Raw genomic sequence first — 27,721 nt, forward strand, 5'->3', positions numbered from 1 at the left:
CCCGGAACATTTAAACGGTTTCCAGATGATAACTTGAGAACGCTTGGTCCTAGCGTAATAGATTTTGGTACTCAGGTGTAATATGATAAAATATAGGTCAAGTTCGACTTTGAGGTCAGTAGGTCAAAGGTCAAGGTCACAGTGACCCGGAACATTTAAACGGTTTCCGGATGATAACTTGAGAACGCTTGGGCCTAGGGTAATAGATTTTGGTACTCAGGTGTAATATGATAAAATATAGGTCAAGTTCAACTTTGAGGTTAGTAGGTCAAAGGTCAAGGTCACAATGACATGAAACAGTTAAATGGTTTCCGGATGATAACTTGAGAATAGGGAGGTTGGTCATGACCAGCAGATGACCCTTAATGATTTTAGGTCACAGGTCAAGGTCACAGTGACCTGGAACATTGAAAAGGTTTTAGGACAATAACTTCAGAATGCTTGGGCCTAGGATCACGAAACTTAATAGGGAGGTTGGCCATGTCCAGCATATGATCCCTATTGATTTTGAGTTCAAAAGATCAAAGGTCAGAGTGACCCAGAACATTTGAACCGTTTCCGGACAATTACTTGAGAACGCTTGGGCTGAGGATCATGAAACTACATAGGGAGATTGATCATGACCAGCAGATGAACCCTAGTGATTTTGAGGTCAGTAGATCAAAGGTCTAATTTTTTTTTTTTTTTTTTTTTTTTTTTTTTCTTCTAAATTTAATACTTTGTCACAAGGAAGATCTAATTAGGTCAACGGCTGCCTCAGGTGAGCAACTTAGGCCCATTTGGGCCTCTTGTTTTTTTTTCCCGTCAAGGTTCTTGCTATTTAGTAAACTGTCTTCTGTCACCAGCACAGCACACACTCACCCTTCTCCCTCTCCCCTCCCATCCCCTCACATTCCCCACCAAAAAAAGAACAACTTTAAATATGCTTTTTCTTTAAATCTTGCTTCCTTTCTCCTCTGATATAACCTTTCAGACATATATTGCCCCGCTTGGCCGAGCTCTTGTTACAAAATTGTGCTCCTTTTTCGACTATTAAATTCAATTAGACAATCCTGACCCATTGAACAATTGGGCGTTGTTGCCCTCTGCCAGCTATTTTTACTTTCACCATGACTTCTATAAGCATGTTGCGGTATGTATATCAATGCACCAAGTGAATTAAATACTTAAACAATATAATATGTCATTTTACTGTTTTGTAGATGAACATTTACTGTCATTTGTCACTTATAGTGTGTACATGTGTATTGATGTATTATCGATACCTACCTATTTATATATATCAAAATGTATTTCAATCAGTCATAAAATTGTTATCCAATATTGATGCACATTTTCAGGGAGGTAGAGGCATGTTATATTTGTGATGCACAAGTCCCAAAAGGAAAGCCTTACAAGATACATTTGAATAGATGTCTGATGATAGCTGCACATCAGCAGGCAGAGGTGGACAAGAAGGGATATAATCAAGTCATTGCTGAGCCCGAGGTGGAGAAAGAGGTACAGGTCATAGGTCGCAAGCGTCAGAAACGAGAACGTGGTCTTCAGAGTCCTTCCAGTCAAGGTGGACATGAAGATGAGAGAACTTCTGACAGAGGGCACCTGTCTGATCCTGCAGAAGTGGAAAATCGTACTGAAGCAGTGAAGAGATTAATGAAAGATGGAAACAAAAATATTGCATCTGTAAATGATGACAGGTACAAAGCAGGTTTATCTTTGTGTTTGAATTTGATTTCATTTGTTATCAGTACATAATTAATAATTAATGTAAATGTAGTTATATGGTAATATTTACATTCGCCCTATTCTTTTCCATTAAAAATTGTGACGTTCATTTCGTATGAACAGCAAAAGGAAAGGCGTGAATGTTACGTCATCACTGCTTAGTGATAACCGACGGCTGTTTTGACGACGTCCACATATAGTCAGGGAGAACGTTCCTTAGATGACATCGCAGTTGTTCCGTCTGGTGAGCAGAATGTCCGAGAAGCTGATTTTAATGTTAAATGGCACTAAATATGTGCAGTTTATAATATTATCTTGTTTACAAATGGTAAGGAAATATAATATAAATATAAGAAATGAAACTATTTTTTTCAGTGTTCATGCGAAATGAACGACAGAATAGGATCGGCAAATTAAACATGAATCGCTAGCGCAATTCATGGATTTGCTGATCCTATTCTGTCGTTCATTTCGCATGAACACCGAAAAAAATCATTTTATTTCTTAAATGTTAGTCAGCAGCTTATAAAACTGACTCTAACGAACACATGAATTGAAGAGGGAAAAACTTCCTGATGAAGAGTTACATAAAAAAGCAAAGCCTTTTCTTTAAATCTTACTTTCCCTCCTTCTCTGATATAACTTTTCGGGCATATATTGCCACGCTTGGCCGAGCTCTTGTTACAAAATTTTGCCCCTTTTTGGCTTTTATATTCATTCAGTTAACAAAGCTGTTGACTAGTTGGGTGTTGTTGTCCTCCACCAGCGCTTGTTACTTTCACCATGACTTCTATATGTATATCAATGCACCAAGTGAATTAAATACTTAAACAATATGATATGTCATTTTACTGTTTTGTAGATGAACATTTACTGTCGTGTACACGTGTATTGATGTATTATTGATACTTATAATATATAATGATCAAAATGTATTTCAATCAGCCATAACATTGTTATCCAATATTGATGCACATTTTCAGGGAGGTAGAGGCATGTTACATTTGTGATGCACTAGTCCCAAAAGGAAAGCCCTATGAAATACATTTGAATAGATGTCTAACGGTAGCTGTAAATCAGCAGGCAGAGGTGGACAAGAAGGGATATATCCAAGTCTTTGCTGAGCCCGAGGTGGAGAAAGAGGTACAGGTCGTAGGTCGCATGTGCCAGAAACGAGGACATAGTCTTCAGAGTCCTTCCAGTCAAGGTGGACATGAAGATGAGAGGACTTCTGACAGAGGGCACCTGTCTGATCCTGAAAATCGTACTGAAGCAGTGAAGAGATTAATGAAAGATGGAAACAAAAATATTGCATCACTCAATGATGACAGGTACAAAGCAGGTTTATCTTTGTGTTTGAATTTGATTTCATTTGTTATCAGCAGTTAATAATAAATATTAATGTAGTTATATGGTAATGTGAGTCCTGACTCTAATGTACACATGAATTCAAGAGGGATAAACTTCATGATGAAGAGTTACATACTATCCCCTGTCTTACCCTAACTCAAAGGTCAAAGTAACACTTGAAAAGTCAAAAGACAACAGAGGTTTTTTTCTGGACTGGCAATTCCAGAACTTGGAATATAGGCAGATGGTAATGGGACAAACTGCAACAATCTACATTACACCCCCACATTAACCATCCCCCACATCCCAAGAGAAAAGAAAAAATGTATGTCTTTTTAGGTGAGGTATTGTGATCGCTGGATGTCCGTCGTCTGTCGTCTGTTCACACTTAGCTTTTGTATGCAATAGAGGCTGCATTTTTTACCTGATCTTCATTAAATTTGATCAGAATGATTGCCTTGATGAAATATAGATTAAGTTCGAATAGTGGTCATCTGGGGTCAAAAACTAGGTCACTAGGTCAAATCAAAGAAAAACCTTGTGTATGCAATAGGGGCAACATTTTACACTGGATCTTCATGAAATTTGATCAGAATGTTTTTCTTGATGAAATCTAGGTCAAGTTGGAATATGGGTCACCTGGTCAAATCAAAGAAAAACATTGTGTATGCAATAGGGGCTGCTATTTTCACTGAATATTGGTGGAATTTGATTAGAATGTCTTGATGAAATCTAGGTCAAGTTCACGTATAGGTCCTCAGTGGTCAAAAACCAGGTCACCTGGTCAAGTCAAAGGAAAACTCTGTATGTACAATTGGGCTGCATTTTTCAATGGATATTCATGAAATTTGATCAGAATGATCTTCTTGATGAAATCTAGGTCAAGTTGGAATATGAGTCATCTAGGGTCAAAAACTAGGTCACCTGGTCAAATCAAAGAAAAATTGTGTGTATGCAATAGGGGCTGCATTTTTTGTGGGGGGAACATATAGTGGCCACCTTGTCAGTCCATCCATCTATCCGTCCATCCATCACACTTCTTGTCTGGAGAATAACTCAAAATGTTTTGACGGTACTAAGTTGTAACTTCACACAATGATAGAGCTCATTGAGAGGAAGTACAGTGGTAAGGAACCATAACTCTAGGTGGTCCTATTTTTAGCTCACCTGTCACAAAGTGACAAGGTGAGCTTTTGTGATCGCGCGGTGTCCTTCGTCCGTGCGTCCGTAAACTTTTGCTTGTGAACACTATAGAGGTCACATTTTTTGTGGGATCTTTATGAAAGTTGGTCAGAATGTTCATCTTGATGATATCTAGGTCAAGTTTGAAACTGGGTCACGTGCGGTCAAAAACTAGGTCAGTAGGTCTAAAAAAAAACAACCTTGTGACCTCTCTAGAGGCCATATATTTCACAAGATCTTCATGAAAATTGGTTAGAATGTTCACCTTGATGATATCTAGGTCAAGTTCGAAACTGGGTCACGTGCCTTCAAAAACTAGGTCAGTAGGTCTAATAATAGAAAAATCTTGTGACCTCTCTAGAGGCCATATATTTCACAAGATCTTCATGAAGATTGGTCAGAACGTTCACCTTAATGATATCTAGGTCAAATTCGTAACTGGGTCACGTGCCCTCAAAAACTAGGTCAGTAGGTCATATAATAGAAAAACCTTGTGACCTCTCTAAAGGCCATATTTTTCATGGGATCTGTTTGAAAATTGGTCTGAATGTTCATCTTGATGATATCTAGGTCAAGTTTGAAACTGGGTCACGTGCGGTCAAAAACTAGGTCAGTAGGTCTAAAAATAGAAAAACCTTGTGACCTCTCTAGAGGCCATATATTTCATGAGATCTTCATGAAAAATGGTCAGAATATTCACCTTGATGATATCTAGGATAGTTCGAAAGTGGGTCACATGCCTTCAAAAACTAGGTCAATAGGTCAAATAATAGAAAAACCTTGAGACCTCTCTAGAGGCCATATTTTTCATGGGATCTGTATGAAAGTTGGTCTGAATGTTCATCTTGATGATATCTAGATCAAGTTTGAAAGTGGGTCACATGCCTTCAAAAACTAGGTCAGTAGGTCAAATAATAGAAAAACCTTGTGACCTCTCTAAAGGCCATATTTTTCATGGGAACTGTATGAAAGTTGGTCTGAATGTTCATCTTGATGATATCTAGGTCAAGTTCGAAACAGGGTCATGTGCGGTCAAAAACTAGGTCAGTAGGTCTAAAGATAGAAAAACCTTGTGACCTCTCTAGAGGCCACACTTGTGAATGGATCTCCATAAAAATTGATCAGAATTTTCATCTTGATGATATCTAGGTCAATTTCGAAAGTGGGTCACGTGCCATCAAAAAGTAGGTCAGTAGGTCAAATAATGAAAAAACGTGACCTCTCTAGAGGCCATATTTTTCATGGGATCTGTATGAAAGTTAGTCTGAATGTTTATCTTGATGATATATAGGTCAAGTGTGAAACTGGGTCAACTGCGATCAAAAACTAGGTCAGTAGGTCTTGAAATAGAAAAACCTTGTGACCTCTCTAGAGGCCATACCTTTAAATGGATCTTCATGAAAATTGGTCAGAATGTTCACCTTGATGATATCTAGGTCAAATTCGAAAGTGGGTCACGTGCCATCAAAAACTAGGTCAGTAGGTCAAATAAAAAAAAAAACCCTGTGACCTCTCTAGAGGCCATACTTTTCATGGGATCTGTATGAAAGTTGGTCTGAATGTTCATCTTGATGATATCTAGGTCAAGTTCGAAACTGCGGTCAAAAACTAGGTCAGTAGGTCTAAAATTAGAAAAATCTTTTGACCTCTCTAGAGGCTATATTTTTCATGAGATCTTCATGAAAATTAGTGAGAATGTTCACCTTGATGATATCTAGATAAAATTCAAAACAGGGTCACGTACCTTTGAAAACTAGGTCAATAGGTCAAATAATAGAAAAACCTTGTGACCTCTCTAGAGACCATATTTTTCAATGGATCTTCATGAAAATTGGTCAGAATTTTTATCTTGATAATATCTAGGTCAAGTTCAAAACTGGGTCACATGAGATCAAAAACTAGGTCACTATGTCAAGTAATAGGAAAAACGACGTCATACTCAAAACTGGGTCATGTGGGAAGAGGTGAGCAATTCAGGACCATCATGGTCCTCTTGTTAAAAAATATCTCACTTTTTAATCCCCCGCCACGAAGAATGGTCTCCACCTGTGCTTCCATCTGTAAGGATTTTCATGAAACTTGGGTCAAATGATTACCTCATCAGGACGATGTGCAAAACTCATGAGTCAGCCCAGTCCGCTCAAGGTCAAAGTTTTGAGCCTTTCATTTTGTGTCTGGTCTGTATCTCCTAAAGCCCTTGAAGGATTTTCATGAAACTTTGGTGAAATGATCACCTCATCAAGACGATATGCAGAGTCAGCCATGTCGGCTCAAGGTCAAGGTCAAGGTCACAACTCAAGGTCAAAAGATTTGAGCCTCCAATTTTATGTCTGCTCTCTACTGTTATTATTATTATTATTATACTACATTTATATAGCACTCTTTTCATGCACATGTACACGTTCAAAAGTGCTTACAGAGTAAATTGCAAACAATGCAAACAAATACGCTCAGATCAACACAAACAAAAAATGCATTCCACATTGAAAAAAATCATGAATGTTAAACATATAGATAAAACAAGACAAATATACATGCATATTTAGAAGTATTTAAGTGACCCTAGGATAAAATACTGTTTTACGCTGTTTTATGAACAGAAAAAAAAATGTATGGGTCAGTTAACGAAATGTTGTACAAAAAAGTGGTTTTTAACAGGCTTTTGAAAGCAGCTAGCAGGTGAGCTGCCCTGATCTTGATGGGAAAGGAGTTCCAAAGCTTTGGAGCAGTGAACTAAAAGCTGCGATTGCCATACATCGTGGTTTTAGTTTTTGGCATAACCAGTGACAGCGTGTCTTGTGATCTTAGGTTTCTGACCGGTTTATACACTTCTATCATATCGCTTATATAGGCAGGGGACTGATTGTGTAAAGCCTTGAAGATGTGGGTCACCCTGTATTTCACTGGCAACCAATGGATCTCCTTCAGGGACGTCTTAGTGATGATGCAAGCTGTCGTGTTCTGGACATGTTGCAACTTGTTAAGTGTGCTCTTTATCTACTAAATCCCTTAAAGGATTTTCATGAAACTTGGGTCAAATGATCACCTCATCAAGACGATGAGCAGAACTCACGAGTCAGCCATGTCAGCTCAAAGTCAAGGTCATAACTCAAGGTCAAAGGTTTGAGCTGTATATCTCCTAAACCCCTTGAAGGATTTTCATGAAACTTGGTTCAAACGATCACCTCATCAAGGAGATGTGCAGAAGACATGAGTCAGCTATGTTGGCTCAAGGTCAGGGTTTGGGCTTTGCATTTTGTGTCTACTCGTTATCTCCTAAACCCCTTGAAGGATTTTAAAATTCATTGATGTCGTCATATATGGACTATGAAATATACTTAACAACGTCAATGCTTCCACACAATACCATAAACCAATTCACTATCCTTAACAGCGGCGGGGGATATAACTGTCTCCCAGACTGCCTTGTTGTAAAAAGCTTGTCCAGAGCCTAAGTCCAAAATTATGAAAGGGATTGACTTGATACAATAATGGTAGAGGTCAACAAGAGGAAGTGCAGTGACAAGAACCATAACTCTAGCTGACTCCATTTTTATATGCCCGTTTTTTACGCCCGTTTGAAAAACGGGACGTATTATGGGAACGCCCCTGGCGGGCGGGCGGGCGGCGTCCACAGACTTTGTCCGGAGCATATCTTCTACATGCATGAAGGGATTTTGATGAAACTTGGCACAGTTGTTCACCATCATGAGACGGAGTGTCATGCGCAAAAACCAGGTCCCTAGTTCTAAGGTCAAGGTCACACTTAGAGGTCAAAGGTCAAATTCAAGAATGACTTTGTCCGGAGCATATCTTCTTCATGCATGGAGGGATTTCGATATAACTTGGCACAAATGTTCACCACTACGAGGCGGAGTGTCATGCGCAAGAACCAGGTCCCTAGGTCTAAGGTCAAGGTCACACTTAGAGGTCAAAGGATACAAGAATGAAAACCTTGTCCGGAGCATTTCTTCTTCATGCATAGAGAGATTTTGATATAACTTTGCACAAATATTCACCACCATGAGGCGGAGTATCTTGCGCAAGAACCAGGTCCCTAGGTCAAAGGTCAAGGTCACACTTAGAGGCCAAAGGTCAGATACAAGAATTACTGTCCGAAGTATTTCTTCTTCATGCATGGAGGGATTTGGATGTAACTTGGCACAATTATACACCATCATGAGAGGAAGTGTCATGCGCAGTTCCTTTGTTTAGAATTACTTCCCTTTGTTGTTACTATAAATAGCTTATATTGTAACTTTTTCATTACTAGTCGTAGGGAAAAATCGAGACCATTTTTCTGTAGTACAACATGCATGCTGCATCCAATTATGAGGTGTATTTTGACCAATCTCTACCTGGTAAAGATTTTTGTGTGGACTAACAATTTTTTTATGGATTTTTTTTTTTTTAAGGTTATCTTCCCTTAGTTGTTACTGTAAATAACTTATATTGTAATTTTTTTATAATTGACCGTAGGGAAAAAACAACACCACTTTTCTGTGGTACAACATAGATGTTACTTTCAAATTTTAGGTGTATTTTAAGGTATCTCTTCCTGGTAAGGAGTTTTTTTGTGGACTTAGGAAAACAAATGACTTAAATGATTACTAAACAACCACAAAAGTAAAATTCCATTTGCAAATACAGGTGCTAGAGTAAAGAAACTTGCTGTGATGGGCGTATATTGTGACATTCTGGCACTCTTGTTTAATTTAAAAATGTTCCCCATAATTAGACTATGTGTTGGCCACATGTGCCATGGTTGACCCATGGTCAAAGGTCAAGGTCACAATTTATTTCACCGGTAGGGGACTTCTGTATTGCCACTGCAACTGTCAGTTGTTGGAGTGAACATTTGCTCCCAATATTCATGCAATACTTTGTCTTATGTTCCAGTAGATATATTTGTTTTTATATGCACGTTTGAAAAACGGGACGTATTATGGGAATGCCCCTGACGGGCGGGCGGCACCCACAGACTTTGTCCGGAGCATTTCTTCTTCATGTATGGAGGGATTTTGATTTAACTTGGCACAATTGTTCACCATCATGAGACGGAATGTCATGCGCAAGAACCAGGTCCGTAGGTCTAAGGTCAAGGTCACACTTTGAGGTCAAAGGATACAAGAATGAAAACTTTGTCCGGAGCATTTCTTCTTTATGCATGGAGGGATTTTGATGGAACTTGGCACATTTGTTTACCATCATGAGACGGAGTGTCATGCGCAAGAACCAGGTCCCTAGATCTAAGGTCAAGGTCACACGAAAAGGTCAAAGTATACAAGAATGAAAACTTTGTCCGAACCATATCTTCTTCATGCATAGAGGGATTTTGATGTTACTTGGCACAATTGTACACCATCATGAGATGGAGTGTCATGCGCAGGTCCCTTCTTTAGAATTACTTCCCTTTGTTGTTACTATAGATAGCTCATATTGCAACTTTTTCATTACTAGTTGTAGGGAAAAATCAAGACCACTTTTCTGTAGTACAACATGCATATAACATCCAGTGTTGAGGTGTATTTTGACCTTTCTCTACCGGGTAAGGATTTTTGTGTGGACTTACAAAAATTTTTTTTGATTTTTTTTTTTTTTTTTTTTTTTTTTTTTAACTTCCCTTAGTTATAAATAACCTATATTGTAACTTTGACCGTAGGAAAAAACCAAGACCACTTTTCTGTGGTACAACATAGTTGTTACTTTCAGATTTTAGGTGTATTTTAAGGTATCTCTACTTGGTAAGGAGTTTTTTTGTGGACTTAGAAAAACAAAAGAATTACAATAATTACTAAACAATTGCAAAATTGAAGATTCCATTTGCAAATACAGGTGCTATTTGCTAATTTGCTGCGACGGGCATATATTGCGACATTCTTGCACTCTTGTTGAATTATATCCCCTTATGTGAAAAAATGGTTGTCCAGAGCATAACTTGAAAACTATAAGAAGGAATGACTTGGTTCTTTACGGAAATATAGAGGTTATTGAAAGGAAGATCAGTAACCAAGACCTGTAACTCTAGCTTACCCCGTTTTTGAATTACCTCCCTTTATATAAAACGTTTCTCCGGGGTCTGACTGAGTGCAAACCTATGAAAGGGATTGACTTTATACTTGTATGCGAGTGTGTGAGTGTGTTTGTAGTGTGCATGTCTGCTTGCTGTGGGTTTCGTTTTGGGGAGGCTGCGTTTTTGGAACATGGCAGTCCCTGTTTGATATTTGTCCTTGTTTTTATGTCCCGCCTTTTTCGAAGAAAAATGGGGATTTAGAAATAGGCTGCGTCCTTCTGTCCTTCCTTCCGTCCGTTACACTTCGTGTCCGGTCCATAACTCTTCCATCCATCAAGGAATTTTGAAATAATTTGACATAAATGTTCACCATATTGAGAGGACATGTCATGCACAAGACCCAGACCCCTATCTCCAAGGTCAAGGTCACACTTAGAGGTCAAAGGTTAACAGGGTCTGTTTTGTGTCCAGTCCATAACTCTGCCATCCATGAAGGGATTTTGAAATTACTTGGTACAAATGTTCACCATATTGAGAGGACATGTCATGCACAAGACCCAGACCCCTAGCTCCAAGGTCAAGGTTACACTTAGAGGTCAAAGATTAACAGGTTCTGTTTCGTGTCCGGTTCATAACTGCCATTCATCAAGGGATTTTGAAATTACTTGGTACAAATGTTCCCCATAATGAGACTGTGACAGGAAAGGCCGTACCGGCGACAGTAACCATCAGAACAAATCAACACCCTTTACAATATTTACAAATTTATTTACATAAGATGATTATTAACAATGAATAGATATGAAAAGAAAAGAAAAAACTGATTATAAGAAAGAAAAAAAAAAAGTTCAGTATCTCTAGATACAAAAGTTCTTATAGTCCATTCTAATCTGACGTGACACAGGTCTTTAATGTAATTGTGAACTTTAAGTAGCACAAACAAAACATATCTCAAAATCCAGTCCCTTTAAACCGTGAATACGTTAATTCCGTATTGGCTCCCTATGGTGGTAGGTGATTGCATCCCTGAGCTGACTTCAGAGGATAACAAAAATCATCGTCTTTGCGGTTTACGGCACAACCATGGGACGAAAGCTCTGCACTGGGAATATCACATCCAGGCGAGTGAAGACAAGTGAACCTTGGGCATTGTACTTCCGGGTTATGACATCACCAGGAAAAATCGTCTGGCGGAAGAAGCTAAAATATATAACATATGGTAAGCACCATAGCAAAACAAATAAATCAGGGCATAAAACTGCTCCTTTGGGTACACCATACCTCCGTAGGCTCCCATAAATAATACGTGCTACTTATACAAAATATATGTGCTACTAAGTTCAAACGTCACATGATTAAAATACGTCACTTATTACTTCCATTATTACAAAGATTACTTACTTAAAAGACTAAAGTTAAAGTATGAAAAAGATATGAAAAGTATATGATGAAACATTATAGATACGGACATGATAAACTGCAGCTATTATTTACAACTACAAATTAACAAAATTCAATATAAATCAAACGTTATATGATAGTTGGCATCCATATAATATCAAATGCCATACACTACAACGGACATTAATTAGATGTGCTATAGACTGGCACACAATTACAAATTACAATATATTAGATACATGGTACTAGACTTGCCATATAGATTTATACATAACAATACAATGCAGTAATGGCGTTCCATAATAACGAAATGTTGACATAAGTTTTTGAAACAAAGTACTTTATAAATATCATGTTACAAATTTCAGTACAAATTTTACATCTTATATAAACGAAACATTTTAGATTCCTCTTTCGAAATAATTTACAAAAGTCTGAAAAATTTAATAAATCATCCTGACATTTACCTCAATAACTCAAAAATTTACAAAAAGATGATGCAATACCTGCATTTACAATACATATAAAATAAGGCCCGTATGTCAATTTGTGACAGAGACGACGTGTCATGCGCAAGATCAAGACCCCTAGCTCTAAGGTCAAGGTCACACTAAGAGGTCAAATATCAGATACAAGAATGACTTTTTCCGGAGCATTTCTATTTCATGCATGGAGATATTTTGATGTAACTTGGCACAATTGTTCACCATCATGAGACGGATTGTCATGCGCAAGAACCAGGTCCCTAATTTAGAATTACTTCCCTTTGTTGGTACTATAAATAGCTTATATTGTAACCGTTTTATTACTGGCCGTAGGGAAAAATCGAGACCACTTTTCTGTTGTAAGGATTATTGTGTGGACTTAGAATATTTTTTTTCAAGATTAACTTCCTTTTGTTGTGACTATAAATAACTTAAATTGTAACTTTTTTATAATTGACCGTAGGGAAAAATCAAGACTACTTTTCTGTGGTACAACATAGATGTTACTTAATTTCAAGTTTAAGGTGTATTTTAAGGTATCTCTTTCTGGTAAAGAGTTTTTTTTGTGGTCTTAGAAAAACAAAACTTACTTCCCTTTGTTGCTACTATAAATAGCTTATTCTTGAAACTTTTTAAACTGGTTGTTAGAATTGGATATATCATTGTTTTGGCTTACTGTCTACCAAACTTATACAGAATATGTTTTACTGTAACATCTACATGACGGGCGTATATTGTGACATCCTGACACTCTTGTTATTTTTAGCTCACCTGTCACAAAGTGACAAGGTGAGCTTTTGTGATCGCGCATCGTCCGTCGTCCATGCGTGCGTCCGTAAACTTTTGCTTGTGACCACTCTAGAGGTCACATTTTTAGCTCACCTGTCACAAAGTGACAAGGTGAGCTTTTGTGATCGTGCGGCGTCCGTGGTCCGTCCGTGCGTCCGTCCATCCGTAAACTTTTGCTTGTGACCATTCTAGAGGTCACATTTTTCATGGGATCTTTATGAAAGTTGGTCAGAATGTTCATCTTGATGATATCTAGGTCAAGTTCGAAACTGGGTCACGTGCCGTCAAAAACTAGGTCAGTAGGTCTAAAAATAGAAAAACCTTGTGACCTCTCTAGAGGCCATATATTTCACAAGATCTTCATGAAAATTGGTCAGAATGTTCACCTTGATGTTATCTAGGTCAGTGTCGAAACTGGGTCACGTGCCATCAAAAACTAGGTCAGTAGGTCTAAAAATAGAAAAACCTTGTAACCTCTCTAGAGGCCATATATTTCACAAGATCTTCATGAAAATTGGTCAGAATGTTCACCTTAATGATATCTAAGTCAAGTTCGAAACTGGGTCACATGCCATCAAAAACTAGGTCAATAGGTCAAATAATAGAAAAACCTTGTGACCTCTCTAAAGGCCATATTTTTCATGGGATCTTTATGACAATTGGTCTGAATGTTCATCTTGATGATATCTAGGTCAAGTTCGAAACTGGGTCACGTGCGGTCAAAAACAAGGTCAGTAGGTCTAAAAATAGAAAAACCTTGTGACCTCTCTAGAGGCCATATATTTCATGAGACCTTCATGAAAATTGGTCAGAATGTTCACCTTAATGATATCTAGGTCAAGTTCGAAAGTGGGTCACGTGCCATCAGAAACTAGGTCAGTAGGTCAAATAATAGAAAAACCTTGTGACCTCTCTAGAGGCCATATTTTTCATGGGATCTGTATGAAAGTTGGTCTGAATGTTCATCTTGATGATATCTAGGACAAGTTTAAAAGTGGGTCACATGCCCTCAAAAACTAGGTCAGTAGGTCAAATAATAGAAAAACCTTGTGATCTCTCTAAAGGCCATATTTTTCATGGGATCTGTATGAAAGTTGGTCTGAATGTTCATCTTGATGATATCTAGGTCAGGTTCAAAACAGGGTCATGTGCGGTCAAAAACTAGGTCAGTAGGTCTAAAAATAGAAAAACCTTGTGACCTCTCTAGAGGCCATACTTGTGAATGGATCTCCATAAAAATTAATCAGAATGTTTAGCTTGATGATATCTAGGTCAAGTTCGAAAGTGGGTTACGTGCCATCAAAAAGTAGGTCAGTAGGTCAAATAATGAAAAAACGTTGTGACCTCTCTAGAGGCCATATTTTTCATGGGATCTGTATGAATGTTGGTCTGAATATTTATCTTGATGATATATAGGTCAAGTTTGAAACTGGGTCAACTGCGATCCAAAACTAGGTCAGTAGGTCTTGAAATAGAAAAACCTTGTGACCTCTCTAGAGGCCATACCCTTGAATGGATCTTCATGAAAATTGGTCAGAATGTTCACCTTGATGATATCTAGTTCAAATTTGAAACTGGGTCACGTGCCATAAAAAACTAGGTCAGTAGGTTAGATAATAAAAAAAACCTTGTGACCTCTCTAGAGGCCATCCTTTTCATGGGATCTGTATGAAATTTGGTCTGAATGTTCATCTTGATGATATCTAGGTCAGGTTTGAAACTGGGTCAACTGCGGTCAAAAACTAGGTCAGTAGGTCTAAAATTAGAAAAATCTTTTGACCTCTCTAGAGGCCATATTTTTCAATGGATCTTCATGAAAATTGATCTGAATGTTCACCTTGATGATATCTAGGTCATTTCGAAACTGGGTCGTGCGGTCAAAAACTAGGCCAGTAGGTATAAAAATAGAAAAACCTTGTGACCTCTCTAGAGGCCATATTTTTCATGAGATCTTCATGAAAATTAGTGAGAATGTTCACCTTGATGATATCTAGGTAAAGTTCAAAACAGGGTCACATACCTTCAAAACTAGGCCAATAGGTCAAATAATAGACAAACCTTGTGACCTCTCTAGAGACCATATTTTTCAATGGATCTTAATGAAAATTGGTCAGAATTTTTATCTTGATAATATCTAGGTCAACTTCAAAACTGGGTCACATGAGCTCAAAAACTAGGTCACTATGTCAAATAATAGAAAAAACGACGTCATACTCAAAACTGGGTCATGTGGGAAGAGGTGAGCGATTCAGGACCATCATGGTCCTCTTGTTTGTTCATGCCAAGATGCTGTATTGGCATGCAGTATGTTTTGTGAAAAATGTCCTTAGGTGGGGGAGGTTGGTAACTCTGTTATAAATTCTTGTTACATGTAGATAGAGGTCAGTTAGAGGATGTGCAGTGTCAAAGAAACATAAGTCAAGCTGACCCAGTTTTCGAATTATCTCCCCTTACGTGAAAAAGCTGTTCAGAACATAACTTGAAATGTATTTGAGGAGTCTTCCTCCACCATCAAAGCTGGAAAGTCGCCATATGACCTATAATTGTGTCTGTGCACCGTTAAACCCAACAAAATAAAATAAATAAAATTTGAGGGATTAACTTAATACTTTACATATTGATTGAAATCAGTGAGAAAGAGTGCATTGTCAAAGAACAATAACTCTAGCTAACCCTGTTTTTGAATTATCCACCTTTATGTATGAAAACTTTTTCCAGTGTATTACTTGAAACGTATTTAAATGATTGACTCAATACTTCACACATTTATAAAGGGCAATGAGAGGAAGTGCAGTAACTAAGAACCATAACTCTAGCTGGTCTCATTTTTGATTACCTTCCTTTGTGTTAAAAAGTTTGTCCAGAGCATCTCTCCTTAACTATAAGAGATACTTTCTTCAAACTTTAAATTCTTATAGATTGAGAGGAGAGTGCAGTATGTATAAACAATAACTCTAGGTCACCCTGTTTCTATTATCTTCCTTATGAATAAAAGATTATCTGGAGAATAACTTCTTGAAAACTATATATTAAAGAATTGACTTTTTACTTGACACATTTATCATTTGACAAGGTCTTTGAGAGGAAGTGCAGTAACTAAGAACCATTACTCTATATGACCCTGTTCTTGAATTGCCCCTCTTTTTAGCTCACCTGTCACATAGTGACAAGGTGAGCTTTTGTGATCACCCTTCGTCCGTCGTCCGTCCGTGCGTCAACAATTTCTTGTCTGCACGATAGTGGTTTCATTTATGATTTTATTTTAATCAAACTTTCACACAACTTGTATCACCATAAGATCACGATTTCTTTCTTGAACTGGCCAGATCCCATTATGGGTTCCAGAGTTATGGCCCCTGAAAGGGCCAAAATTAGCTGTTTTGGCCTTCTCTGCACAATAGCAACTTTATTTATGATTTGATTTTTACCAAACTGGCACACAACTTGTATCACCATAAGATCTTGATTCCTTTCTTGAACTGGCCAGATTCCATTATGGATTCCAGAGCTGTGGCCCCTGAAATGGCCAGAATTAGCTATTTTCACCTTGTCTACACAATAGCAGCTTCATTTATGATTTGATTTTAACCAAACTTGCACACAACTTGTATCACCATAAGATCTTGGTTCCTTTCTTGAACTGGCGAGATTCCTTTATGGGTTCCAGAGTGATGGCCCCTGAAAGGGCCAGACATAGCTGTTTTGACCTTGTCTGCACAATAGCAGCTTCATTTATGATTTGATTTTAACCAAACTTGCACACAACTTGTATCACCACAAGATCTTGCTTCCTTTCTTCAATTGGCCAGATTCCATCATGGGTTCCAGAGTGATGGCCCATGAAAGGGCCAGAATTAGCTATTTTGACCTTGTCTGCACAATAGCAGCTTCATTTATGATTTGATTTTAACCAAACTTGCATACAACTTGTATCACCACAAGATCTTGCTTCCTTTCTTCAACTGGCCAGATTCCATCATGGATTCCAGAGTTATGGCCCCTTAAAGGTCTAAAATTGGCTATTTCGGCTTTTGCAGCCATATAGAGACTTCATTTATGGTTTTATTTGATACAAACTTCCAAAATATCTTCAACAACAATAAATCTTGGATTCCATGACAAATCAGATCCAATCATAGGTTCCAGAGTTATTTTATATCTGATTACCTCCCCTGATTGTAATCAAAATGGATTTATTTCAGTAAGTACTTAAATAGGACTTATTTGAAATTTCATTATTGTTATAAGTTGGACTGAGACAATCAGGGTAGATAACTATGGACTGATTTTATATCAAATTACCTCCCTTTATTTCAAATTAAAATGGGTATATCTCCATAACTAATGAAGATACTGATCTGAAATTTCATTTATGTCAACAGATTTATTTGGCAGATCCTTCTTTTGTTCACTTACAATATATTTTTTTTTTAGCTCACCTGTCACATAGTGACAAGGTGAGCTTTTGTGATCACCCTTCGTCCGTTGTCCGTCCGTGCGTGCGTCAACAATTTCTTGTCTGCACCATAGTGGTTTCATTTATGATTTTATTTTAACCAAACTTGCACACAACTTGTATCACCATAAGATCACGGTTCCTTTCTTGAACTGGCCAGATCCCATTATGGGTTCCAGAGTTATGGCCCCTGAAAGGGCCAAAATTAGCTATTTAGACCTTGTCTGCACAATAGCAGCTTTATTAATGATTTGATTTTTATCAAACTTGCACACAACTTGTACCACCATAAAATCTCGGTTCCTTTCTTGAACTGGCCAGATCCCTTTATGGGTTCCAGAGTTATGGCCCCTGATAGGGCCAAAATTAGCTATTTTGACCTTGTCTGCACAATAGCAGCTTCATTTATGATTTGATTTTAACAAAACTTGCACACAACTTGTATCACCACAAGATCTTGCTTCCTTTCCTCAACTGGCCAGTTTCCATCATGGGTTCCAGAGTTATGGCCCCTTAAAGGTCCAAAATTGGCTATTTTGGCTTTTGCAGCCATATAGAGACTTCATTTATGGTTTTATTTGATACAAACTTCCAAAATATCTTCAACAACAATAAATCTTGGATTCCATGACAAATCAGATCCAATCATAGGTTCCTGTTATTTTATATCTGATTACCTCCCCTGATTGTAATCAAAATGGATTTATATCAGTAAGTACTTACAGGACTTATTTGAAATTTCATTATTGTTATTAGTTGGACTGAGACAATCAGGGTAGGTAACTATGGACTGATTTTATGTCAAATTACCTCCCTTTATTTCAAATTAAAATTGTTATATCTCCATAACTAATGAAGATACTGATCTGAAATTTCATTTATGTCAACAGATTTATTTGGTAGATCCTTCTTTTGTCCACTTACAATATTTTTTATCCCCCGACAAAAGTCGGAGGGATGTAGTTTTGGCGTTGTCCGTCCGTCCGTCCGTCTTTCCGTCCGTCCTTCCGTCTTTCCGTCCGTCCGTCCGTCCGGAGCCATATCTAGGAAATGGTTGGGAATATTTATTTAAAACATCATATACATGTTCACCACAATGAGTTCTTGCGGCCCGTCAAGTTTCAGTCAGATTGCCCAAGTAACACCAGAGTTATGGCCCTTAGAAGTTTCTAGTGTTAACTATATAGGGTACTATAAATATAGCAATTTCTGCATCATAACTTTTGATATATTTGACCTAGAACTTTGAAACTTAAACAGAATTTAGATCACCATAATGTGGTTGTGTACACACAATTTCATTTGGATTTATTTATAAATTAAGAGTTATTGCCCTTTAATTGTATAAAAATCCACATATTTGTACATAACAAACTTACCATTTGGTAGAATTTCATTAAATTTCTTTCATTCTTTTCCATGAACATTTATTGTAAACATGTGAAGTTGTGTACCCCACACCTGTCAACCCCTTAGCTTGATCACACACCTCCCCCCCTATCCCCCGACACCTCCCCCCCCCCCCCCCAAAAAAAAATTCATTCCTTATTTTAGATTTTTTTCAAACAAACTTCATATACATGTTCACCACTATGAGGTTATGGGGCCCATCAAGTTTCAGACAGATTGCCCAAGTAACACCAGAGTTATGGCCCTTAGATCATGCATCCTCTGACCCCCCCCCCCCCCACCCTCCAACTTCACCCTTTTACCTTTTTTTTTTCATTTTTAATTTTCAATCAATATTTATAATCAGCATGTGAAATTTTGTTTCCTCTCCCGTTCCCCTGCACCCCCCCCCCCCCCCCTAAAAAATAAATATATACATATATCTATATATAGATATATATATTTCCATTCCTTTTTTTTTTTTTTTTTTTAAATGTTCAAACCTTCAACATGTTAAGTTGTGACTGCACAAACCTTGCCCTCAGCCATGTTCAAGATATCTTACCTGTGTTCTTTTAAGGACATCTGATCTTTTAAGTTCAAATGTACATGTAAAACAGCAACACCTGGTGCCAAACCACTCAAAGACAATATTTCATTCCAATTAAACTTCAAGCTCACATTTCAATTAACTGCATTTAATTTTAAAAGCTAAGCTTATTACAGTAAGCATATCCCATTCAAAATAAATTCTTTAGTCAGGATCAAAGTATCATACATTTATTATGTACTCTTTAATTAAACATTTGTTTTCTGTTAAATTGATTTTGACTAATGAAATTATTTGCTTCTTATTAACATCCTTAACTTTTTGCCGGATATATCTTTTTGCCATTCCTCACCACAAACCCTTTCGGCGGGGGATACCAATTCATCGAATTTGCTTGTTTTTTTTATTACTTCCCTTTTACGTTACTATAAATAACTTATTTTTAGTAACTTTTTTATTATTGGCCGTAGGGAAAACACGAGACCAGTTGTCTGTGGTACAACATGGATGGTACCTCCAATTTTTAGGTGTATTTTAACATATCTATACCTTGTAAGATTTTTTTTTTGGTTAAATTTCTTCCCTTTGTTGTTCCTGTCCTTTGGACTTAGATATTTTTTCTGAGGACCTTCTTGTCCTCAAGTGCAATGATAACAGGTGAGCGATATAGGGTCATCATGGCCCTCTTGTTATTACTTCCCTTTTACGTTACTATAAATAGCTTATTTTTAGTAACTTTTTTATTATTGGCCGTAGGGAAAAAACGGACCACGTTTCTGTGGTACAACATGGATGGTACCTCCAATTTTTAGGTGTATTTTGACATATCTATACCTTATAAGATTTTTTTTTTCTTTTTGGTTAAATTTCTTCCCTTTGTTGTTCCTGTCCTTTGGACTTAGATATTTTTTCTGAGGACCTTCTTGTCCTCAAATGCAATGGTAACAGGTGAGCGATATAGGGCCATCATGGCCTTCTTTTCTGATATTTGCTTCGGGGAGCATCCATCGGTGTTACCGATTGCCTTGTTCGTACAGATTTCAGTAGTTATCCTGAATTATCTTTACCATGACCTACTCACCTACCTTTTTGTTTTTGAAGCTTTAGCAAAGAAATTTGTGCCGAATGTATAATTTTTCATACAGATTTCAATGCTTATCTCGAAAAATCTGGTTAGAATTACACAAAACTTGGTCAGTAGTGTCCTGTCATGGATCTTTATCAAGTTTGTCCAAATGGTTTACACATTTATTTAGTAGAAACTTTTAACTGTTCAAGCAAGCAACTAAACTCAGGTGAGCGATGTAGGGCCATCATTGCCCTCTTGTCTTTCGTTTAGTTTTTTGCCCTTTAGTATCCTGTCACCAACACCACACACACACCCTGTCCACCGTCATCAACAATTTGACTGTTAACACTCTAGAGGTCACAATTTTGGCCCAATCTTAATGAAACTTGGTCAGAATGTTACCCTCAATAAAATCGTGGACGAGTTTGATATTGGGTCATCTGGGGTCAAAAACTAGGTCACCAGGTCAAATCAAAGGAAAAGCTTGTTAACACTCTAGAGTTCACAGTTTTGGCCCAATTTTCATGAAACTTGGTCAGAATGTTACCCTCAATAAAATCTTGGACGAGTTCGATATTTGGTCATCCGGGGTCAAAAACTAGGTCACCAGGTCAAATCAAAGGAAAAGCTTGTTAACACTCAAGAGGTCACAATTTTGGCCCAATCTTAATGAAACTTGGTCAGAATGTTACCCTCAATAAAATCTTGGATGAGTTCAATATTGGGTCATCTGGGGTCAAAAACTAGGTCACTAGGTCAAATCAAAGGAAAAGCTTGTTAACACTCTAGAGGCCACATTTATGACTGTATCTTCATGAAACTTAGTCAGAATGTTAATCTTGATTATCTTTAGGTCAAGTTTGAATCTGGGTCTGATTGGGTCAAAAACTAGGTCACCGGGTCAAATCAAAGAAAAAGCTAGTTAACACTCTAGAGGTCACAGTTTTGGCCCAATCTTAATGAAACTTGGTCAGAATGTTACCCTCAATAAAATCTTGGACAAGTTCGATATTGGGTCATCTGGGATCAAAAACTAAGTCACCAGGTCAAATCAAAGGAAAAGCTTGTTAACACTGTAGAGGCCACATTTATGACTGTATCTTCATGAAACTTGGTCAGAATTTTAATCTTGATGATCTGAAGGTCCAGTTTGAATCTGGGTCATGTAGGTTTAAAAACTAGGTCACCAGGTCAAATCAAAGAAAAAGGTAGTTAACACTCTAGAGGCCACATGTATGACCATATCTTAATGAAATTTGGTCAGAATGTTAATCTTGATGATTCCTAGGTCAGGTGGGCGATACATGGCCTTCATGGCCCTCTTGTTTATTATTGGCCGTAGGGAAAATTCGAGACCACTTTTACTTTGGGTCAGTGTCTTTATAGTTATGGCTCTTGAATTATTAAAAATTGAACCATATGATCAGATGATAGTAATTCATTTCCAATTCAGTCATTTCAAAATGATGCTCTCCAAGATTTACAACACAACCACAGAATTAAAATTCCATTTGCAAATGCAGGTACTGTTGTAAAGTAATTAGCTATGACGGGCTTTTATTGAGACATTCTGGCACTCTTGTTTTTACCTCACCTGAGCACAAAGTGCTCAAGGTGAGCTTTTGTGATCGCCCTGTGTCAGTCGTCCGTCGTCAACAATTTGTTAACACTCTAGAGGTCACAATTTTGACCTAATCTTAATGAAACTTGGTAAGAATGTTACCCTTATAAAAATCTTGGACGAGTTCGATATTGGGTCATCTGGGGTCAAAAACTAGGTCACCAGGTCAAATGAAAGGAAAAGTTTATTAACACTCTAGAGGTCACAATTTTGGCCCAGTCTTAATGAAACTTGGTCAGAATGTTACCCTCAGTAAAATCTTGGACAAATTTGATATTGGGTCATCTGGGGTTAAAAAACTAGGTCACCAGGTCAAATCAAAGGAAAAGCTTGTTAACACTCTAGAGGTCACAATTTTGGTCCAATATTAATGAAACTTGGTCAGAATGTTACCCTCAATAAAATCTTGGATGAAAACGATATTGGGTCATCTGGGGTCAAAAACTAGGTCACCAGGTCAAATCAAAGGAACAGCTTGTTAACACTGTAAAGGTTTATGACTGTATCTTCATGAATCTTGGTCAGAATGTTACTCATGATGATCTCAAAGTCCAGTTTGAATCTGGGTCATGTAGGGTCAAAAACTAGATCACCAGGTCAAATCAAAGGAAAAGCTAGTTAACACTCTAGAGGCCACATTTATGACCATATCTTAATGAAACTTGGTCAGAATGTTAATCATGATGATCTATAGGTCATGCTCAGATCTGGGTCAGGTGGGGTCAAAAACTATGGGAAAAGCTTGTTAACACTCTAGAGTTCACAGTTTTGGCCCAATTTTCATGAAACTTGGTCAGAATGTTACCCTTAATAAAATCTTGGACGAGTTCGATATTTGGTCATCCGGGGTCAAAAACTAGCTCACCGAGTCAAATCAAAGGAAAAGCTTGTTAACACTGTAGAGGCCACATTTATGACTGTATCTTCATGAAACTTGGTCAGAATGTTAATCTTGATCTTCTAAGGTCAAGTTCGAATCTGGGTCATGTGGGGTCAAAAACTAGGTCACCAGGTCAAATCAAAGGAAAAGATTGTTAACACTCTAGAGGACACATTTATGACTGTATCTTCATGAAACTTAGTCAGAATGTTAATCTTGATGATCTTTAGGCCAAGTTCGAATCTGGGTCATGTGGGTTCAAAAACTAGGTCACCAGATCAAATCAAAGGAAAAGTTAGTTAACACTTTAGAGGCCACATTTATGACCATATCATAATGAAACTATCTTGATGATCTTTAGATCAATAGGTCAAGTGAGTGATACAGGGCCTTCATGGCCCTCTTGTTTAAGATACAGTCTTGAAATTTGGATGACATGTACAGTTTTGCACACCAATCTTAAAACTGTCTTTCAGTGACCATGAATGTGACCTACTGACCTACTTTCTAATATTTTAGCGTCAGTTTGCCGTTTGAAACATTTGGCTCATATTACTCAGGTGAGCGATTCAGGGTCATCTTGACCCTCATGTTTGTATTTTCAATTATCTTGGGATTTTTACTTCTGTTTTAGCTTGGCAATTTGAAGAATAAGGAGGGTCATTGTACTCAGCAAGCTTTTGGCATCAGGTTTTATAGAAATCTTCTCAATACCACTATATCTTCTGAACTACTGCCCATTTTACCATCAAACTTCACTTAAGAGTTTGTCTTGGTAAGGGGCAAACATCTAGAAGTTAAGGGCCTGGTATCCTAAACTTCAAGACAAAAAAATATTTTGTTTTAGATTTCTTACTCTCAGATGTTGATAATGTCTTTGTAAACATTTGGAGTGTGCTTTTAACTGTTGTTATTGTCTTCCAAAGTTATGTGATAGGTCATTGACCTTACCATATTGTCAGTACATAAAACACAGCCCTACTGAAAAGACCAGTGTAGTTTAATTTCCCAGTTAAACATGTTTATTATAAGCTTAATAACATCTGATAAAACAGCACCTATACATTAAGAGCATTTTTAGCTCATCAGAACTGAAAGCTATTAGTATACATTATGTAGATAGTAATCCAGTGTCCATCATCCACAAGTTACATAAATATCCTCTCCTCTGAGATTACTGGTCAGAATTATACCAAATTTTGTCTGTAACATCGTGGCAACAATCTGACTTAAGTACCCTGTAAGATCTGATTGCAGCCCATTTATATTCATCTTTTTGTATAATCGAATGCCCGATTTTGCTATTTCTATTTCCACCAAAGTTATTTTTTCTATTTTTTATGCCTTAAAGAAAAAGGTACAATAAAAGTTTACTTAATCAGCAAGTAATATATGACCATTCAGTGACAGAAAGTGTGGTTACCAGTGTCATGTGGTTGGAAGCAAGTCCATTAAGTAATAACAAAGATAAAGAAAAATTGAATCAAAACTTTAACCAAGCAGATGCTGACAGCAGGGCAAGTAGGATAACTGTCCATATACTTCATAGCAGAGTTAAAAAGGAAAAACATTTTTGCAAAGTTTATATTAGCTGGTTACATTTTTTGAACATGTAAGAAATGATGAACATAATAGAAATGTAGTCAGTAAGTAGGCATGGTTACCTTTGATTTCTGATGTAATCAGTTATAATAGGATTACATGTAATCATAAATATGTCTGATACAGTGATATTCTTTACAAATATAATCAATAAAAACTGATTACCAACACTTGCTATGTTTATCCCAGGACTGCTTGGCACAAAAATACACCATAACAACAAGACAGTTTTAATGCAAGCTCCATCCATCAAAGATCAAGAAAAATATTATTTGATGTTTTAGATGAATGATAATATGTTGTTTTGGGGTAACTGAAAAAAACTTTGACAAAAATTAAAGTATTGTTTGACTAAGATATGTTTTAGCTTCGAGAATTAAATATTGGCCTTGGTAGCTTTCACTTTGACTTAAAACAAGCAATGGTACTTGAATAAGCATGCCAGCATGGTTTCCTTTCTAAAATGAATATGAGAAGGTTTTTTTCTATTCGGCAGTTGTGTATATTAGGATTTTTGTGATCTATGTGTAAACCCTTAATTAGTGTTCTTCAAATTGATATTTCAGTTCTGAGAAAATAAAGCAAGTGTTAAGCATGGGGTATGATAAAAAGCTTGTGAACACTGTTGTACTGCAACATAGAGCACAGGGAGGTAAGATATTCTTAACGTAGATCATAGCGAGGAAAGAAATCACATGGAGGTATGATATTGTTTGGGAGGAAATATATTGCTCACATAAAACACAGAAAGGTAAGAAAGTGTTTTCACAGATCACAGGGAGGTAAGATATTGTTCACATAGATCACATGGAGGTAAGATATTGTTCACATAGATCACAGGGAGGTAATATATTGTGCACATAGATCACATGGGGGTAAGATATTGTTCATATAGATCACATTGAGGTAAGATACTGTTCATATAGATCACAGGGAGGTAAGATATTGTTCACATAGATCACATGGAGGTAAGATATTGTTTACAAAGAACACAGGGAGGAAAAATATTGTTCACATAGAACACAGAGAGGTAAGATATTGTTTTCATAGATCACAGGGAGGTAAGATATTGTTTACATAGAACACAGGGAGGTAAGATATTGTTCACATAGAACACAGGGAGATAAGATATTGTTCACATAGAACACAGGGAGGAAAAATTATGTTCACATAGAACACAGGGAGGTAAGGTATTGTTTTCATAAATCACTGGTAGGTAAGATATAGTTTACATAGAACACAGGGAGGTAAGATATTGTTTTCATAGATCACAGGGAGATAAGATATTGTTTACATACATGTAGAACACGGAGGAAAGATATTGTTTACATAGAACACAGGGTGATAAGATATTGTTCACATAGATCACAGGGAGGCAAGATATTGTTCACAAAGAACACAGGGAGGTAAGCTATTGTTCACATAGAACACAGGGAGGGAAGATATTGTTCATATAGAACACAGGGAGATAAGCTATTGTTCACATAGAGCACGGGGAGGTAAGGTATTGTTCACAGAATACACAGTGAGGTAAGCTATTGTTCACATAGAACATGGGAAGGTAAGATATTGTTCACATAGAACACAGTGAGGTAAGTTATTGTTCACATAGAACACATGGAGGTAAGCTATTGTTCACATAGAACACAGGGAGGTACGATATTGTTCACATAGAACACAGGGAGGTGAGATATTGTTCACAGATCACAGGGAGGTAAGATATTGTTCACAAAGAACACAGGGGGTAAGCTATTATTCACATAGAACACAGGGAGGTAAGATATTGTTCACATAGAACACAGGGAGGTAAGCTATTGTTCACATAGAACACAGGGAGATAAGAAATTGTTCACATAGAACACAGGTTGGTAAGATATTGTTCACATAGAGCACAGGGAGGTAAGATATTGTTCACATAGAACACAGGGAGGAAAAATATTGTTCACATAGAACACAGGGAGGTAAGGTATTGTTTTCATAAATCACTGGGAGGTAAGATATAGTTTACATAGAACACAGGGAGGTAAGATATTGTTTTCATAGATCACAGGGAGATAAGATATTGTTTACATACATGTAGAACACGAAGGAAAGATATTGTTCACATAGAACACAGGGTGATAAGATATTGTTCACATAGATCACAGGGAGGCAAGATATTGTTCACATAAAGCACAGGGAGGTAAGATATTGTTCACATAAACACAGGGAGGGAAGAAATTGTTCACATAGAACACAGGGAGGTAAGCTATTGTTCACATAGAACACAGGGAGGTAAGCTATTGTTCACATAGAACACAGGGAGGTAAGCTATTGTTCACATAGAACACAGGGAGGTGAGATATTGTTCACAGATCACAGGGAGGTAAGGTATTGTTCACATACTTATTAGATAAAAGGGAGATAAGAAATTGTTCACATAGAACACAGGGAGGTAAGATATTGTTTACATAGAACACAGGGAGGTACGATATTGTTCACATAGAACACAGGGAGATAAGATATTGTTCACATAGAACACAGGGAGGAAAAATATTGTTCACATAGGACACAGGGAGGTAAGATATTGTTTTCATAGATCACTGGGAGGTAAGAACAAGACTGGACTTAGTGATCAAACTTTGTGACAGCCTTCAAGCTATATCTTCTGTATAAAAGCTTGGCAAAATCATAGACAAAAAAAGAACAAGACTGGACTTAGTGATCAAACTTTGTGATGTACATCTGGATATATTCTCAAAAATAAATATACTTAAAATTTGGATACACTTGCATAAAATAATATTGTTACTCTGATAACTGTTAGACTTGCTATATATTGTTAGTAAAACTTAGTGACAGATTTTGAAATAAAATATAAATAATTTCCCGTTGGTGTGTTGTGTTCCATGCTGAATCAAGACTTAGTGACACTCCATTAAACAATCATAACCCAGCGTTGTTTAAGTTTGGTGATAGAAACAGGGTGCAACACTTTTTAGCTGTTGCAACGATCTTAATGCCTCAACAGCAAATAAGCGAGTATTCCCCAACAAACACGAAAATTAAGAGAATTTTAAAATCACAGAATCTGACTTCCAGAAGACTACCATGGAATATTCCATTTTCATCAACACAGCTAGAACGTGTCAATCAAGAATGTAGAAGAAGTGGAAGTGACCATGGAAATAATCCATTTTGTAAGGCATTGACCAGAATCTGCTCTATCT

General features: G+C 37.2%; 1 protein-coding gene across 1 annotated transcript in view; it reads left to right on the forward strand.

The window, feature by feature from the left end:
* LOC123555189 (uncharacterized) overlaps window positions 1-27,721 on the forward strand; it is a 57,590-nt gene that overhangs the window by 22,581 nt on the left and 7,288 nt on the right. The window contains exons 7-9 of the mRNA XM_053548841.1: window positions 1,341-1,697; window positions 2,709-3,056; window positions 25,079-25,164. Of these exons, the coding sequence (XP_053404816.1) occupies window positions 1,341-1,697; window positions 2,709-3,056; window positions 25,079-25,164 (791 nt within the window). The remainder of the gene's footprint in view (window positions 1-1,340; window positions 1,698-2,708; window positions 3,057-25,078; window positions 25,165-27,721) is intronic.

Source organism: Mercenaria mercenaria, chromosome 7 (genome assembly GCF_021730395.1).
Source record: "Mercenaria mercenaria strain notata chromosome 7, MADL_Memer_1, whole genome shotgun sequence".
Lineage (NCBI taxonomy): Eukaryota > Metazoa > Mollusca > Bivalvia > Venerida > Veneridae > Mercenaria > Mercenaria mercenaria.